Below are 18,282 nucleotides of genomic sequence, written 5' to 3'. Positions count from 1 at the left end.
TCGTCTGGCACTGCGTCTGACATTCTGGGTTCAAGTGTCAGTTGGAGAGCAGTGAGGTCCGCGGAATGAGGAGCACGTAAACAATAGATTCTCGGGCCTCGGTAGATTAGCCAACGAATCCAGAGGTCAGCGGCAGGATGATCAGGCCCTTCGTCACGCTGCTCTACTTCCTGCTGACCAGTTCCTCCATCGTCTTCACGGCCTGCGTGAATAATGGTGAGTCCTGGGGGCAAGGCGACCTTGGCAGGGAAAAATCAATACAACCCTCCATCCAAATGTCTAGTCACGGGTACCAGTTCACCGGGGCCAGGACCAAGTACCTCGCTGACCAGCGGGCACATCCACCGGACGGCGGCGGCCATCGAGAGGGTGAATCTGCTGTGGTGCTACGCCTGCCACACGATGGACGACGGGGAGGCCTGCGTGGATGTGGCGGTCAGGAACGACACGGCTCTGATGAAGAAGTGCCACGGCGAGGAGTTCATCTGCATGGTGCGTGCTGGTCAGGGGTTAACCACTAGAAACATTAACCATATCGCTCTCTGGACTCCAGGTCAAGCGATTCTCGTACACCACCAGCACGGAGAACTCCACCAGCTCACCCAAGATGTGGTCCTTGGATCGGCGGTGTGCCGCCAACTGTGAGCCCGGCTGCATCATTATTGGCGAACGGACCAAGCTGTATGCCTGCACCTCCTGCTGCGAGGAGTCCTTCTGCAACACGGGACGCGGAGCCGCCTCTGGGATCTTCCATCGCGAGGACACGGGCATTGGCACACGACTCTTCTGGCTGGCCGCCCCCTTTTTGGTCAACATGTCGCTGGTGCTGTACAAACGGCACGCCGGCCACGTTCTCCTCAAGCTGCAATAGTCCTGCGGGGTCACCTCATTGAATTTATGGGCAGAGAGTCCTCTTAAGGATGCTGCTCCACACTCCACAGCTCAACTCCATTCAATGCCAAATCCTAGCTAATTTTAGATCTACGTGTGTCTCCTGTAAAGTAGTTAGGCCATCAGGATGCCGTGTGATATTGAAAGCTGGCCTCGTCACTGCAGCGAGTTCACACCCAACAAGTCGAGAAATCCACATTTTGCCTCTTGTTTCTGTAGGCTAGTAATAATATTATATTTTACCATGGATTGCATTAAATTAAATATAGATTTCCCTAGTCAAGGTGTGTTTCAATTAGCTTATCATTAAATTCATCAAATTCCGTCATCATTACCTAAACAAGCAGTTATATTATAGCCCTTAAATGAATCGTTTTAAAATTATTTGTATAAGTTTTAATATATTTTACTAATTTAAATTCGAAGAGTGTATTATAAAAATTATTGATGGTGTAAACTATTTTGTGAACGATCGTTAAAATGTATTCCACATTTGAATCTTTTCAAAGACATGTTTGAATTTCTTAACTTCTAAATCTTTTTTCTTCGCCCATTTTGGTTCTACATTTGGTATAGCTTATAAAAATATGGTGTTTTATTCCTATTTTTGGTTAAGTTTCAAAGACAATTTCGAAATTAATCTGGCTAATTGCACAACATTTCAAATACTAAGCGCATTACTTAATTGAAGGTCGAATATTACAGCTTCGTATGCCATTAGCTTAGTCCCATGCAAAATGTTAATAGAATAATTGTAATCTCTAAATTTTGGGTGTATGCCCGGTATCCGTTGGCCCCAAGGGAAATTGTATTCCATATTCTGGTAAACATTGGTGCCATGAATACATGCATTAAGCCCTTCAATTGGCCCCGTAAATTGCATTACGCTTCCGCTTCAACATGGCCAGTTTCCTCTGTCTGCATCCGCATTACGGTTTTTGGAGGCGGGTGGCGGATTCTGTGGGGCGGCTCTTCTGGGCAGACATGAATTATTTATTGGACAAGCAGTCGCCGCAATGGAGGAGTATTCATAAGCAGGGAGGGGCGGGGATCAGGACCTCTTATCCGGCCTTGGGTGGGCGGCAGATCCTGAACATCTAATGGAGTTGCCATTAAAAACAGATACTAACATGAGACATGCTGCATCCGTGTTTCCGTGCGTGGCACTCTTGTTTTGTCCTTATTTTCGGATCTGGAATGCACCACGCCCCCTCATTTGGGACACACATACAAGAAGGCTCGTTAACGCCCATGAATTGCAGAAGGATTCTTACACAGAGAAATGTAATATCACCAAGCGTTGAAGGAAGAACAGAAAAAAGGTATCTTAATATATCAACCTTACATTTTTTTTAAAAACTTAAATTTTAAATATAATATAAATTTAAATATAGTTTATGTTGACCCCGATTTAACAATCAGAAGATTTCAGTACTTCGTGTTTTCTTGTAATATAAATGATTCTTTGGAAATCCGAGCATTTGAAGCATCATTTTGTTTCCCAGTGCACATGAGGTTTTCCTGCTCCAGTTTTCAGGCCCCTGGAGGGACATTTGCCGGGCCAAAAATGCTGTGCTGCGAAGACTCCTAGATGAACTTCCGGCTTCTAGGTTCCTCCATCTTGGCTAATAAAGCCGAGACAAATCTCTTCATTTCGGGCTTAATTTTCTTAGCAAATTTACATAAATGACCGAGGGGAGGGCCAGGATGTCGGATAGGGTTCAGGTTCAGGTTCAGCCGGCTGGCCATCCATCATGGGTCTCCGTGGGTGGCGGAGTGTGGGGGTGCCGTAGTGGGGGGCGGATGGCTTTATGTGGCCTTCGTGTATTTGGCGTTTATTTTTGCGGCTTTCATGTCGTAAATCTTCATCAGACGGCAAATTACGTGGTTTCCATTGTGCCTCACACCCACCGCTCCTTGCGGCATCCTTTGCTGTATCGGGGGCACTTTTCGAAATGTGGCGGAACGTATCCGGCGAACAATAAAGTGACCGCAATGCGAGGACCCAGCCCTCCATATCCTTGGACAGGAAAAACAATAAGCGGTGACAAAAAGGCAAACAGGATGGGCATAAAAACAGCAACAACAATGCCATAGCACAACAACCAAAATAACCATTAAAGGAGAGAATGAGGAGGCGACTGCGGCCCAACCATTGACAACAGTTTCATTTATGAAAAATAATAGCCACAGCAATATGCAAAATTTATTATTATATTTGCGTTGAGCCGCAAAAATGCGACGGATTTCGAACCTCGACCCCAAAATGTTGATGACACTGTTCGAACGAGCGATAGTGAGTTAAAAATACACTTTCCGTTTTATTTTTTTTACTTTAAAATTATAAATGTTTTTTAATAAATTACATGTTATTTTGGTTTCTTTAAGTTAGTAAATTGAATCTCAGTAATACCTCGTAGAAGTGCGTTTTTTGACCTCTTCTTTATAGTTACAACATTGAATGATTTTTTCTTATATTATAATCTGTCAGTTGGGCAGTAAAACCCATACTTAGTGATAAAACATGTCAACGACGACGACCGATAGAACCTATTTCTGCAGGAAAGTTTGGAGTTGTAACTTCAACTTCTTCTAGATCAGTAGATCCATTATTATCTATCTGTGATCATGTGATTTTGGCCCTACTTTTATGGTCATCGTGGGTCGAAATTTTAAATTATTTAAATTTTTATCGATCATTGAAAGGGAAAAAAGTATACATTCTTAAGATATTCACCGATATGTGTACTTTTATGGGTTTTTTAAAATCAATCTGCAAAAAGGAAAGTTTGGAGTTGTAACTTCAAGTTCTTCTAGATCCCTAGATCCATTATTATCTCTGTGAGATCATGTGATTTTGGCCCAACTTTTAAGGTCACGAATATTCTAGGTCATTGTGGGTCAAAATTTGAAATTCTTTAAATTTTTATCGACTATTAAAAGGGAAAAAGTATACATTTTTAAGATATTCACCCAAATGTGTACTTTTATGGGTTTTTAAAAATCAGTCTGCGAAAATTGTTTTAAAATCATTAAAATGTTTAACATACCCCTCCGGTTTTATAGGGGAAATGTCACAGAGATTCCCGCTCGCTTTATTGCTTTGCCCGCTTTATTCATTCATTATTATGTATTGCCACTTTGGCATTGGCACTGTGTTTCGCCATGTTTCTGGTTGTTTGTCCTTTTTTTTGTCTGTTTTTATTTGCCATCACTCTGTGCACTCGTTAGCGGTTGTTGTTGCTGCTTTGTCGCGCCAAGTCCACAAAGAAATTTCAATTAAAATGCAACAATGCCGCACTCCATCATCGTGGCGACGCGCCAAGCTGACAAACCGCGACACATTCCCCCGCCTGGAATCCTGGTACTCCTCCTAGTGCTCCTCCTGGTACTCCTCCCTGGTACTCCTCCATGGTACTCCTCTCTGTTGGTAGACCCCTAGAATTTGGCAGCCACGAAAGTCGCACGTCTCGCCAATGGCTGGCAAATGACTTTTCATTGCTGCAAGTTTTTGGCCAGACGGCAATGGGGAGTTTTGGCCAGTGTTTTTGGAAACTGCCATAATGAGCTAGGGAAAATAAGTTTAATTTCAGCAAGTTTAGTGGGAAAGATTCTCAAGTTCCAACTTTGGACGTGCTTTTATGATAGATAATAAGTTTAGAACTATTTCTATTTATGATTTCCGAGCACTTTGTGTAGCATACTTTTTGAATACCGCATTTTCTTTAATTTTTCATCCGATGGGGTTTGATAACCACAAATTATCCTATTGGAAAATATTGAAATATTTTGGCTTCAGCGTCATTCAAGTCTTTGAGTTAAGAGGAGATAATATGTAGTATTAAAAAATAGTTACGGTTTTATGTGTACTAATCCTCAATATCATAGGGAAGCACAAAAAATAGTAAAGAATAAAAGACCAGTTATAAAATAATTATCTTAAAGGCTTTGATTAAGTTAATGGTTGTAATCGAAAAATATGCAACAGACAGATTGGTTTGAAAAGATCATTGTTTTATAATTTATAGTTTGCTCCTAACTTATTTTTTAGGTAGCAGAATATTTTTAAAAAATTACAGGATAGACCAAACAAGTCAATTCTTTAATCCAACAATTTATGAAAATACGAGAGCTTAAATATACCTCAGACGAAATTGTGGGCCACCTTGCCAGTTTTCTATTTGCTTTCTGCATTTGTAAAAACTGTTAGTCATAAAATTCCTTAAACGGGTTCTTTAAACAGCCTTCTCATATCCCCTCGAGGGTGATAAGTCCTTGTCGCCTGGGCAACAGGATGCACATGCAGAACACCGAAAATTGGCCAAAAACAAGGGCCAACAAGGCGGCAACATCTGGCGGGGCATGGCGCAGCAGGCAGCTACAAGACCTGGCTGATGTTCCTGCCACCCACGTCCATTGACAGCCCCCGAATGTCAGTGGCCTTGTAGACGCCTGTTTCGAGGCCCCCCTTACAATAACAACCACCCACAACACACCACCCACTGCTGGAGGGTAGGGTCCCTTGCAGCGACTGTGTAATTAAAACTTTGAGTAACAGCCACGAAAACTACAATTGACTGACTGCCTGACATCCTGGGGGCATTATAGTGGGCGGGGGATGGGTGTTTTGGGTGACTGGGTGTCTGGGTGTTTGGGTGGTGACCTAAGCTGTCAGTTGGCGCCACTTTGGGTGCGAAATGTTTTCGTTTTTCTTTTTTTTTTAATAAACTTTCACCAGTCTGCTGCCGGCAGCTCATCCCTTATTGGATTTTCAGCTTTCTGTGCTGCAAAAGCGATGTTGATGGAAGCGGAGCGAACTGAAATAGGGATAAAGAGATAGTGGAAAATCGTAGGACTTTGGATTTTCTCCATTAAGAGCTTGCTCTGCTCTTGCGATTTGCGTAAACGATTTTGATAGATTTTGATGGGATTTCGGTTTTGGTTTCGAGTTCGCTTTCGTCTCGAGTGACTCGAATTTGCCCGCTGACTGGTTGGAGTCCCTTTCGCCCACCCACAGACTTCTGGATTTAATTTCTACCATTTTCACCAGCTGCAGGACACGGAAACGCACTAAGCGTAAATTAGAGAGCGCAGGGGAAATTTCTTGTTGGGAAATTGATTTTCTCGTGTCTTTTCTTTTGCCAGCTTTACGGTAATTTGCTCGCACACAGTCACACTGGGAAAAACTCTATATAGAAAGGCTAAATAATGGTAAAATACATGAACCTTTTAGAAAAAATAAAAGTGAAAGTAAAAATATAATATGATATAGTGTTCTGTTCTAACATAATTGGAATTAGTAAAAGATACAATTTGTTCTCTAGATCAAGCTGAATTTTATAAACTTTACGCTACTTATTATGCCAATTGTAATAAAGAAACTTAACATATCATAGTTTTTAGTGTCTAGCGCGCACATTTAAAGTTTTCTATTGTATAGCATTTAGTTCTCTGTGCAGGGAGATTCACTTGGATGCACACACAAAATGTTTCTCTGCTCACGTTTAATGCTTTACATGAATTTGCATATTAATCTTGGGTTTCTTTCCCCAACCCCAACTCCTTTCATCCCTTTCATCCCTATGTCCTGGCAACCTTTCCGAAATTACACGGAACTACACATTTTGGTTTGTCACCTCGGCATTACGGCACGTAAAACGTAATCAGCTGTGTGTGCAAAGCTTTCGGGAATCCCCCAAGTTGGCCTTCTGCCCCGAACTACACCCCGAAAACCCCCTTGCGGACCCATCCCCTCGAGCGTATGCAAATGAGGACCCCACGATGTTGCCAGCTGCTCTCAAGGCGACTTAACGCCTGCTTAATGAACATAAATTAGTCAGGTGTCGCTGCTCGGTGTCCTTTTCCCCCCTACCGCCCTCTTTTGAAACCCGGGGGCGTGGCACAGCATGCGTTTATATTTCAATTTTGTCGCTCGTAACTTCCGCTGTGCGGCGGGACACCCACGAGATTCCCTATTCTCGAGGTCCTTAATCAAGGTCGCAGCTTGACTTCACTTTTTTCCTTTATCTTGACTAGCTTGAGATTTGTTAAGGAGAAAATGTAGATTTAAATTAGATAAGTATTAAAAGAGTAGGTAGATTAGAAACAGCAAAAGTGAAAGCTCAAAGAAAATAATATAATAAACTAAACTTAGTTCTTTCAAGGTCAGTTTAAAGCAGGCCCTTTTTCCTTTTCAGTTTAAATTCTATGACAAGCATTGAGTTAACGAGTCCAATATGAGACAAAATTTGTTTGGAGAACTTCCTTAACTGCTTCAAACCACTTTAACAGCAAAGAATTTGCATTCAACACCCTATAAATCAGGATGGAAGCGAATAAAATCTCTGAAATGTATTTAAATAAAACATATCTCGCATTATTCCCTTTTAAAAGGATTTTCTAAAGCTTTATAATGCAAATCTCTTGAGAGTTTTGTACAGAAACAAAATTAATGTCACTCTCATTTCCTTTCTAAAAATAAGAAAGTCAAGGCAATAAACCCAAAACACATAACATGCGTTGGTATCGAAAGAAAATTGCATTGACCCACATAAGCAATTTGGGTTGCAAAGGGAAAATAATCAAAGGGGTTTCGAGACTATCGATTTGGTTCCAATAATCTTTTGAAGGAAGAAATTTAATCGTTTTGAAACATCGATTTAATTGCACAATGCGTTTCCACCCACCGCTCTAATTGACATTTCAGTGGAGAGCCTGTCAAACACTCGACCGATCCAAATCCTCCCATTCAGTGGAGCACTTTGACCCAGTTATAGCCGGTACTTTTATGGAAAACCCTTGTCTTCAATTACTGTTTGCTAATCATGTACCCCGATTGCGCCATTATAGTTGACAGTGGGCATTAAGTGCAGGCCCAACCACCCACTGAACCACCCAACCACCCATTTTGCAATTCATCGGGTGGGGCGATTAGGGCCAGCTGTTGTTGGCCCACAACCACTTGACCGCAAATGAAATCAGCGGGGGCATCTATAGTGTCCATCCTACAGTTGGATCCGTTCAAGCGGTTGGGTGCGAAAACCGCGGCATCCCGCCGGAGGCCAAAACTATGGACGATGTCCGATTGTGTGGTCTACGGGATATCCCTGCACCAGGACCAACTTCCGCTGACCTCTGAAGCGATCAATAGTGTAGTGCTTCCGGTGAAGTTGGTCCGTTCAGTTGCGACATTAATACTCGGGAATACTGCTGAATTGCGAACCAGCCGAAAAAACCCACGACTGACCATTGTGTAATTTGTCAACCTGTGGCCGTGGCTTTTGTCTGGCGGCTTAATCGCTTGGAATCACCATCGTACTATGACACCCATTAACTGTCCTCTCAAAGCCCCAACTTGTTTCACCATTCCCCCAAAATTTGTCACAAATGTGAATAATGCGTTTTAATCAAATAGAACAACAGTGCTAAATCCATTAAGGGAGTACGTGTTGCCTCGAACTATATACTTCCAAATATAGCTAGCTCCCCTTTTCTCTAGGACTTCCCCCCATGGAGCTAGACTTGCTCCCCCGCTGAGCAGGTTGATTTACAAATTTCTTTAATGGGGCGCCAACAACATTTTTAATTAGCACCTGCTTCTGCTGTTGTTCAGGTTAGTCAGCCATTTGTCGATCCAGTAATCTCCATAAAACAGGAGGACATGCTCGCAGCTCCATGGAAATTAATTTCCAACTTTTCCCCGCTGCTCGCCTCGTAATTTCCTCGGTACTGCGAGTACGCCCAAGCACTTCGACAACTTTCCCCCTAATGATGCAATTCAAATGCGTGGCACGATGTTCTTGGCTTCTGCTTAACCCATTACAGCCTAACTGGGTTCTTTTTGCTCTGATTCCACTGTTTGCTCTCATTTTTCAGCTGATCCAATATACTAATGCCTCTGCTTGGAGCCTGTTTCCATGGTTGTTGGATCTCCTGCAAATGGCGCATCCGCCCTGTGGTCCCTGCTTAAACCCACCCCCTAGGAATTTGGCTTTTGTTGTTGGTGCTGCAATAATATTTTGCAAGTGTTTCTAAACAAGCACCGAGTCATGTTTCAACAGCTGTAGCCTGCTTTCTGCTCGCTGCTGTTTTTATTGTTATGTACCACTACTTCCATAAAGAACCCCTTCCAACCCCCTTCCAAACCCATTGTTATGGCCTCTACTGTTACTGCTTTTTGCTAAACTTTCGCTGCACATTAAAGCCATTTGGTCGACGTTTATAGACTGATTTAATAGAATCAAAAGGGGAGGCAGAGGGGTTGGATCCCCGCACAAATGAGATATTTCCACACAAATGAACAGAGCCAGACTTCGGATGTGTGTGTGTGGGTGCGTTGAGTATCTGTGTGCAATTGGATATAATTGTTTGACTAAATGAGTGCGTTCGCCTCTTGTTTGTGCCCCCAAAATGTGCCATACTTCGCTTAACGCTCACACATGGCCAGAAGGAAGGAGTGGGTTGGGGTCGGGGTGCAAAGGATCCTTTGGATGGGGAGCCGAACAGAATGGAACAACAATAATTATGGCAAGCACTCTCAAACTCCAACCGCATCCCCTTCACCATCCCCACTTCGCATCCAAGAGAATATCCACTCCCATTTTGGTGGAAATGGGGGAATTATGTATATCCTAGGAGAGATTGGGATAGAGGCGAAGCTAGAGGGAGATGGGGAATTCATTTAATTCCCTGCCGTCTGCTTCGATGCGTGCATCCTTCCACTAGATAGAGCGGACCCAAATGGATATGACTCTTGGCATTGTGTGTGGCCCGATAACCGAGTGGGTGAGTGGAGGAGCAGCCCTTGCCTCCCCTCCCATCTGCAATGGGAGGCTGTTCTCATAATGAGGATGGAATTGAAGTCTAAACAAACTGAATTCGTTGGGCAAACAGACAGGATCAGGCCAAAGGAGCTGCTTTAAGCCAAGCACATAAAAATCCCCTCGAGTCCCCATGGAAATTGAATATTTAATTATGCGTCGATGGAAATTGCGTTAGACTTTGGTGACGAAAATGGCCCAGACATCATGATGTTAGACAGAGTGGCGGAGGACTAGAAAAATTCCAGAGTTGGGTCGCAGGAATGTTTCCAAGGACAACAATTGAAAGAGGCTGCTAAATAATTTATTCCAATTTGCCAGAGATTTCCACAACACCAAGAAGTTAACTTGGCCCGAAAGAAATGCTAATGTTCTCCCTAGAGGGAGCAAGTGCCTTTAAGGAGGAGACATCAAGCCTCAAGTTGATGGGAAATAATCCCAATGTTTTGAAGGGATTCTTAATGATTTCGGTTCATTCTGTGGTTAGTTTGGATTAAGTTTACTAATTTTCGCCCAAGGGGCATGCACTGCCTGAAATTCACTGGATTGGAAACAAAGCTAAGATAAACAGGGGCAGACTGTCTGCGTCTGACTCAATGGAGCACCTTTCGCTTATCTAAGCGGACATCCCAGCCCTTCCTCAAGGGACTCACATCATTTGCCTCTCGAGGCACTGGGTTTGTGTGTCGCCTCACCTTCGCCCACTTTCCACCTTCCAGTCTATGCCTTCCACCTGCCACATGAGGTACGTGAGCGCCACACGAAAGTTTCCCCTTCCGAAATCAGTACCAGACACCAGACATCTAGACATCCTTGAGGGGCGAGCGGGTGGCAAAAGCCGCATATTTATGAATGGCTCTTGTTTCGAGTTTAACGCACTACGGGAGCTTTATCAGCTCGTAAATATAAATTAGAATTTAATTTTTATCGTCGAGGAAAGGTGGTTGGATGAAGGGTCCTCCGCCTGGGGAGCAATCGAGTGGTGCTCGGCACAAATTAGAGGGTAGTCCTGGCAACGGGGAAAGGAGAGTCTGCTTCAAGGGGATTGCCATTTCCATTTCCATTTGCGCCCGCCACGTGTCGTAATATATCAAAGGCTTTGATTCCGCAGTGGAGCCCAGTCCGAATCCCCATTTCAAATCCAATCAAACCCCAGGGATAGTAATAGTCGGTAGTGGTTCAGATAGTGGTTCAGCACTCACCTGGGTCAGTTGAGAGGAGGCATAGTAGGAAATCCTCGAGGGACAGATCGACTCGGTCATCGAGTAAATCGCCTATGCGGTTTGTTCGTCGTTCCTGAAACCTGTGGATTGGTTGAGGAAATTCCCAGGGTCACAAAGAGTGGAGCTTAATATTTGTTGAGGGTGGCAATGGTTCTTATAGACAACTTTTGGTCTAAAGACTTGTGCTGGCCTGCCAGGATATCAGAGGAAGAGCGATTGATTGGGCTCAGGTGAGATGCTTGTTAATGAGATTGGGGCTTCCTATGAGTGATGGCTGATGAATAATAAGTTGAGTGAGGGTGTTACTTGTACTTTTAAGTCGGGGAAAAGCTTATTATCTTGTTGACATTGATGGGCAGCTACAGGTGCGATGCATAAAGATCAGGGGGAACTGGAACCTCGTAAAGGGTAAATGTTTTAAGGAGTCTTCAAGGATGTTGATAGTTGCTTGTACTGGAAAGGTGATGAGTAAGTTCTACAAAGGATAGAATATAAAAGCGAAAGCAGACGATAAACGAAAGTTTTAACGCAACTTGGATAGACTGCATCCATTTCCTTACATGCTGAGATCCCTCCTGCTGAGCAAACTACGTGCATTTGCTGTTTACACTCCCCTCGAGCTTTTCTTTTTACCATTAAGCGGAAATTGATTTTCTCATTGGAGAAAAGGGGACAACTCGACACGAGGTGACAATGCTGGTGGGTAAACAAAACCCAAGACACAATAATAATCGAAATCGAATCCGTCACCAGCAGGCGACGATGCAGGGAGTGTCTCGAGTTCTCCTCTAGGACTAGGATAAGGTCTTCTGGGAGAAGGGATTCGGGTGGGGATATTAAAAGGTGTCAACTGCGACTGCTTCCTCATCGGATAGAACCGTATTGGAGGGTTCAAAAGTCCTGGAGTATCCTGATCTTTCCCACTCTCCATCCGAACTCCCCACCCGCTGGCATTGAAAGACGAGCTGGTTGAGTTAAAACGACGTGAAATTAAATTTCTTCATCCGCTTTTATTGTGGCTCTTCCTACTTCTATTCCTCCTCCACCTCTTAAGGGGGTGCATTATTTACTCCACGGGATCAGGCTAAGTTCGCTATTCACCAGAGCCAAAAGGAGTGGGAGCGGAGTGGTGTCCTGGATGTTTACCCGCTTCAAGTTCGAGCTGCTGCTGCTTGTTCTTCCTCAGACTCCGCCGGATGTTGAATGTAGCAATTCCGCTTCCGGCGAAACGAGTTGGGGGTGATTGGAAGGAAAGGAGGAAAGCCCCTGCATTTAGGATAGAACAAAGCGCTCGCTAGCTGCTTAAAACAATTTTAAATCCAATTACAGAACAAGAAAAAGCATTTTTCGTTAGCTTTCATTCAGGTCTCAGCTTCATCTACATCTTCAGACTGTTTTCCACGCCAGTTCAGTTTTCTATGCGTTTTCCACTCTCTCATTTTCATTTCTGGTTTGTTTTTGAGTCCCAAATTGCTTTGCTCCCCGTCGCGTTTTTAGCCTGGGTTTCAGACTGGGCCAAGTGCACCACTTTCCTCCAACTTTTCTGGATCCTCAACTACCTGCTGCTACACGAAATTTCTTTGAGCTAGTGGGAAAACACAAACATAACCCCAAAGTGCTTCCCATCAAATATGCAAAAGCACGGAAAAAGGACAATGTTCCTATGTCATCCTGTGCCTTTTAGTCCTTTACCTTTTTTTGTCAGCATTCCCAAGGGAAGTTTCAGGGAAGTGGAAGTTATTTGAATAAGTGACTGCCGCAATTAATTCAGTCCTGATTTCGGGATGTCACAAATGTTCAATCTCTCGATTTCCTTAACCCTTGTAATTCCTGTCACCTCTATTGGCTTCACTGGGGAGCACCATCCTGAACTGCACTTTAAGCAGCATCAATTGGCATTCTCACCCCCTGCATAAGTTCATCCTGCTCCTGGATGGGATATCTCGTGGAATCCCCTTTCAGTCTCAAACTTTGCTCGTCTTTCATATCACGGTGCCGCCAACTTTGCCTGCGAAAGTTTCGACGCGCTTATAGAGGCCCCCCTTTCTTCCCAGCTCTCTTCTTGCAATACCCCTTCTTCCATGGTAATACCACCTCAACTTGTCTTCCTCCCTGGTCGTAATTTTAATTCCTGCAATTGCGATTGTCTGAATGACTCCGCCACACACACGTGACTCTACGACCGCAACTCATATTCTTATAGAGGGGAAAAGGGGGGCATATATGATTCCAGGGACGGAGGAGAAAGTGGGGTGAAAGCGGAAGACTGGCAGAAACCGGCTGAGGTGAATCTCAGTGCCGTGTAGGTTTTGCAGCTCTCACATAGCCAACAAAGAGGAGACACTATTTGCATAAAAGATTACGAGGATAATTAGTGTCATTAGTAGGGGAGGTGCACTGCACTCCTCGTAATCCTCCTCTTCCGATCTCAGGATCTCAGGGGAGTGCAGTTTCACCTCGTCGCTGATTAAGGGTCTTCCTGCTAATTGTCCAATAAATCAGAGATGAGAAGTGCTCGTTCAATTGGCACAGTTTCTGATTTCCTCCCCCTACTGCTCCCCCAATTTCTGGGCAATTAAGATGGATTCCAGATGCCGAACCACCCTTGAAGACGGAACATCTCCTGGGGGAAGCATATTAATGTGGGGATTTTTCGACTGTTTTCTATTCATTAAAAATAATTTTCTTTTGCATTAACTTTTCATTTGCAGGGAAATTTCCGAGCCCACCCGCCGGAGGTTGTGGTCCACCCTGGGGTGGGGCAGATGGAAGCAGGTCCGAAGGGCGGGACCAGGGATCGGGTGGCAAAGAAAAAGTGTGCACATCAAAGCGAAACTTGTTGAAATTGCATTTTTACGCACCCTTGAACAGGAAAGTCTTCAACGGAAGGGGGGTTCAGAAAGGGGGGGGGAGTGACGCAGTCGGTGGCAACGGGGAAAATGGTTCGTTGCTGGGACAACACATCCAAATTGAACTCAGAGGCGGAAAATCTCCAACAAAAGCGCAGAAAATATTTAATTTTAATGCTGTCGACACTTCATCGAAGGCCAAAGTTCAAGGATTCGTCTGTGACAATAGAGACGAAATGGGAAGACAGATCTGAACTTTGTTTACTTTTCTGCACAGAGAAAGTCTTCAAAAGAGCCGAAAACTGCACAACAAACTATAGGAAGAAAGTCTATATTTCCATGTGGGGAAATGCATCAAGAGAATCCCATGGAAACGGAACTAGTTCATGCATCCGTGACGAGTCTTCCGCATGAAGAAACTCCCATGGAGACGGAAAAGCAGCGGAGGATGAAAGGGAAATGAGGTGGAAGTCTAAGGGAAAATCATGCACAGGAATTTTTCATCGAGGGTGTGAGAAAAATGCGGAGGATGAGGGTCAGTTTGTTTGATTTCATGCTGCTTGTTAATTTTCAAATCGAAACAACTCGGAGGGTGGCAACCATGGCAAATAGGGGGGAAGTATACCAGGGGTGTTAACTGGTCGTTAGAAACATAACGAGCTTTTCAAAATGGAAGGAGGAATTCTGGGATGAAGCTCAAAAGGAATCCCCTCTGGTGGAGCAAAGGAAATGGCGAGGAGCAACAAACAAAGTGGAAACATCTTTTGAAATGTCGCTAATGAAATCCGATTTGCATGCGGGGTAAATAGTTCAGAGAGTGGGAAAGTGATGGTTGCTTATAAAGTGCAATTGCCAGGAAGGAGCCCACTTGCCCCAGTGATCCGGAATGCATTTGAATGCCTTGAGAGATGGATGATAGCAGGTGGATGAGAATAATTGGATGCAGCGCAGCTTATTCATCCATCAATCTAGTATCCATTCTTATCCGACAGCGGATTATATTTACGCCATCAGCTAATTGAAGTGCCCTGATTTGGCAACCAGGAAACGAATAGGAGAACCTGCATAATGAGATGGAAGCATTTATGCTCCAATTACAGCTAAGTGCCGGAAAACGCTGTGACCAGCTAAGCGACGATTGATGGAGTAGCACCGCGAACTAGGCCAGTTTTCCATGCCACTCCATCGGAGTTTCCCTTCCTCTCCTATATTCCCATCCTGTATTTCTGAGGTCCATTAATCAAGCTGAGGAGCAGGGAAATCGCGAGCCAAACGACAAGCACGAGGCCATTCCGCCTTGGCACGTCTATGAAATCCGTGTAGCTCCCACCAGGAGGAGTTGGTGGAGTAGGGCTGGGGAACTTGGCCTTGGCTCGATATGGAGCCGGCGCCATCAATAACAAGGATTCGCGTGGAGCAACAAACGGAAAAACAAGAAAACAAACAAGGAGAACGTGGGTTGAAGGAGGGTGCCAGGGAAAGGTTCGAGGAAAGTGGAAAATGGAAAAGCTACTTGCAGCTGTCAGCAAGGTGGAGGCGGGTGGTTTAGGCCCGGCGGAAATCGATTTGTGTGCGATTTGTTTTGGTTCGCCTGGATAAGTATTCCCCTATTTTCCACCTCCCCTCCATCAACCAACCTTTCCTTAATGGTCAACTATAATTTCGGAACTATTAATGACTGTGACATGGTCCCCAACTGTTTGTGTTTTCGTGTTCAGGGATCAATGAATTTGTCCTGTCGCACTTTGGCCTCCAACTATTAATCATAGATCTGGGTTGGAGTGGGTGTGTCACTTCCCCATCGAGGTTTCATTAATGGATTAGGAGCTATTCCGGAACTGGAACTGGACTTACCCATCAGTTTCATCACCTCGTGGTGGCTGATGAAAATGTTCAGATAGCCGCTGACTGAAGTGGATATCGCCAGGCACAAGAGCAGGATCGGGATGGGCGGCGGGAGGAGTCCCATATTGGAGTGGGTTTTGTTTAGTGGGTGCTGCGAGGAGTCAATAAGTTGTCAGAGCATGTGTCGCCGCAAGTGGCGAGCATTTCCACAGCTCCACTTCCCTTTTCCGGATCCTCCCTTTGACAGCCAATCTCAATGTGTCTCCATTGATGCGTATCCTTGAAGGGAGGGGGGAGTGGAGTTTTCCGGGTGAAGTTTCCCTGGTGCGGATTTTAATTCGGCTGCCAGTTGCCCCTGCTTTGGGTGATGGTTGTCAGTTGCTGGTGCCACAAACAGAGGACTCAGAACAGATCCCAGCGTTAAAATCAAATTCCAACTGCTGCTAACTGTTCCGGTAGGAAGTGGGAACTGGGATGGGATAGGATGGCCTGAAAGAGGTCTGTCTACCAAATTTGGGAACTTTTCAGCCTCGGCTTCCGCTGGCTGCTCTCTTTTGCCCCTTCTGCAGTCCTTTAGACCAACTTTTCCAGTTTTGTTTTGCTGCGGTTGCTGTTGGCCTCCTCCGCTGCCCTTTTGCATCAGTGTGTCCAAATTTGGCCCGGACCGAGTTTGGTTGGCTTTTATTGGCTGAGCTCCTGTCAACTGGTCCTGCCTTCCACTTTCCTGTGTTGTTCTGCGGCTATCGCCTGTCACTTTGTCCACTTTTCTGCTGCTGGTCACTGCATATTCCTTTCTCCTTTCTCCAGCTACCCAACTCTCCTCCAATTTCTCCCTCGTTAAAGTTCGGTTCCTGGTGAATAGAAAGTGATTTAGTTTAGTGCAAATCAGACTGCAGAAAAGAAAACAGAAGTTGACAAAAGGAGATGCGTTTATAAGGAGGGGATTTCTTCAATGTGAGGAGTTTGGATTAGGGATTTGGGGTCTGTATATGTGGTGATGTGTGGTTCAGTGGTGCAAACAATTTGCAGAAGCAAAATAAAAAGTTTGTTCCCTGCAAAAGTAATTAGAAAGTTGCAAAATGATTAACAGCTTACGGGTTCCAAAAGAGATCCATTCCCACTTACTTTCTTCGCATATGAGTTGGTGGTTGGATATGGCTGGTGCTTTAATAAATTTGAGGTAATATTTATGTGTTTGTTTGGCATAAATTATGAACTGGGAAAAGGGAACAACTTTTGGCTTTCGAAATGTTTGTGGTTCAAGTGGTTGAGGTGGCTTACCCCTCTTGGCTCATTGTTGTTTGGTCTACGTGTTTATTCAGCTGCTCCTTCCCCCTACCTCTTATCCATTGCCCCCTTATCCTTGGTGGTTGCGTGTGCAGGTAACCCGAAAGGAATGCCAACTGCAGGGGAAGGTAGGTCAAAGTGCAAGGGTCGGTGGGTGATTGGGTGGAGATCGTGGGCATGGCAATGGAACCGGCATCGTCGAGTGCTCCCAAAACAAAATTGTTGCCAAGAAGCAACCAGAACTGCTTCTTTCCCGTTCTCCACTTGACTCTTGCCCCAATACTCTTCTCGCTTTTCCCCATTTTCTGGCCGCAATAAAAATCGAAATCAGAAAAGTTTGTTGCCTTCATTTTCCGATTCCCCCTTTTTTCTGCCTTGAAACATTTTTGGAATTTTAAAGTTTAACCAACACAAGATAGTTTTCTAGCGGATGGAAGCAATTCCCGAGTTAAGCCAAAGAATGCTGCGGTCCTTTTAATTAAACTTATCTGCCCAAAAGAGCATCGCGGGTTTGTTGGCAAAGCGATCCTAAATTTCGGGAACCATTTTCCACACTTCCTATCAGCCCCACCATCTCCTTCAACAACATCCGAGGCAAAAGCATCTTCAGCAGGACTACCGTAGTTGGCCCAGGAATCCTTGGGCTTCCGAAATCATTCAGCGAGTGCATTAATAATTCAAAAGACAAATAAACGAAGGGGAATGTTTGTTTTTGGCTGTGTTTTCTGAGTGGAATCACTGTAACTGATTCGAATGGAGCAGAAGACAAACAGCCAGCAGGGTGTAAGTACTTCAAGATGAGAAGTTATATTGACGCTGGGAAGGGCTGGCTTGAAGCACATTCCTTATTACAGTCATCATCTTAGTCGATAACATATTAACTACATCAACTCAATCATAATCAGGCAAAGGAGCTGCAGTGGGTAGAGATTTCTAATGGGGTTTCTGCTCAGTCACACGCATCATCCGTCAGTCTGGCACGCCTCCAAGTCCTACAACTCCTACTCCAATTTCAACTCCTCCGGCAAGTGACAAATTGAGCATTTTCCATTGTCTCCGGAACCGAACGAGGCTGATGAGATGCGATGAGCAGAAGATGAGCCCTGAATGGATGGCTTGGAGTGGGAAAACTTTTCAATTACTTCCAAGGAGCTGAAGAGCTGAGAAACTGAGGAGCAGTCTGAGCAGTAATGAATAATAATCTGTTATCCCCCCGGCATCCCCTCCCTGTGGCCATCCATCATTAAGAATCCTGGTAGAGACACGTACTCCTGCTTTTCCTTGGACAATTTCATGCTGGAACAATATTGACTCTGCCCTGCCGAGATTGCCGGCTCCCGACTTGGCTCACTCATTCCCCTGCAATTA

General features: G+C 44.6%; 2 protein-coding genes across 2 annotated transcripts; one reads left to right on the top strand and one right to left on the bottom strand.

Moving 5' to 3' along the window:
• Positions 1-29: 29 nt before the first annotated feature.
• LOC108008670 (uncharacterized) lies at positions 30-1,174 on the top strand. The gene is made up of 3 exons (XM_017072564.4): positions 30-216; positions 284-492; positions 554-1,174. The coding sequence occupies exons 1-3, from the start codon at positions 138-140 to the stop codon at positions 869-871; spliced, it is 606 nt and encodes a 201-aa protein (XP_016928053.1). The 5' UTR covers positions 30-137; the 3' UTR covers positions 872-1,174.
• A 2,674-nt stretch (positions 1,175-3,848) lies between these two features.
• LOC136116631 (uncharacterized) lies at positions 3,849-16,336 on the bottom strand. Its single transcript, XM_070994828.1, has 2 exons — positions 15,637-16,336; positions 3,849-4,459 (listed from the first exon to the last, which is right to left on the bottom strand). Exons 1-2 carry the CDS (start codon positions 15,749-15,751, stop codon positions 4,197-4,199), a joined length of 378 nt encoding a protein of 125 aa, XP_070850929.1. The 5' UTR covers positions 15,752-16,336; the 3' UTR covers positions 3,849-4,196.
• Between the last annotated feature and the right edge of the window lie 1,946 nt (positions 16,337-18,282).

Source organism: Drosophila suzukii, chromosome 2R (assembly GCF_043229965.1).
Source record: "Drosophila suzukii chromosome 2R, CBGP_Dsuzu_IsoJpt1.0, whole genome shotgun sequence".
Lineage (NCBI taxonomy): Eukaryota > Metazoa > Arthropoda > Insecta > Diptera > Drosophilidae > Drosophila > Drosophila suzukii.
The sequence above is the reverse complement of the archived record's forward strand: the minus strand, read 5'-3'. Positions and strand labels throughout refer to the sequence as shown.

Coding starts and splice junctions, on each gene's coding strand:
- LOC108008670 (XM_017072564.4), top strand. CDS start 138: ATGATCAGGCCCTTCGTCACGCTGCTCTACTTCCTGCTGACCAGTTCC. Junction 217..283: donor CACGGCCTGCGTGAATAATG/GTGAGTCCTGGG, acceptor CCAAATGTCTAG/TCACGGGTACCAGTTCACCG. Junction 493..553: donor GCGAGGAGTTCATCTGCATG/GTGCGTGCTGGT, acceptor TCTGGACTCCAG/GTCAAGCGATTCTCGTACAC.
- LOC136116631 (XM_070994828.1), bottom strand. CDS start 15,751: ATGGGACTCCTCCCGCCGCCCATCCCGATCCTGCTCTTGTGCCTGGCG. Junction 4,460..15,636: donor CGAGGTGATGAAACTGATGG/GTAAGTCCAGTT, acceptor TATTTTCCCTAG/CTCATTATGGCAGTTTCCAA.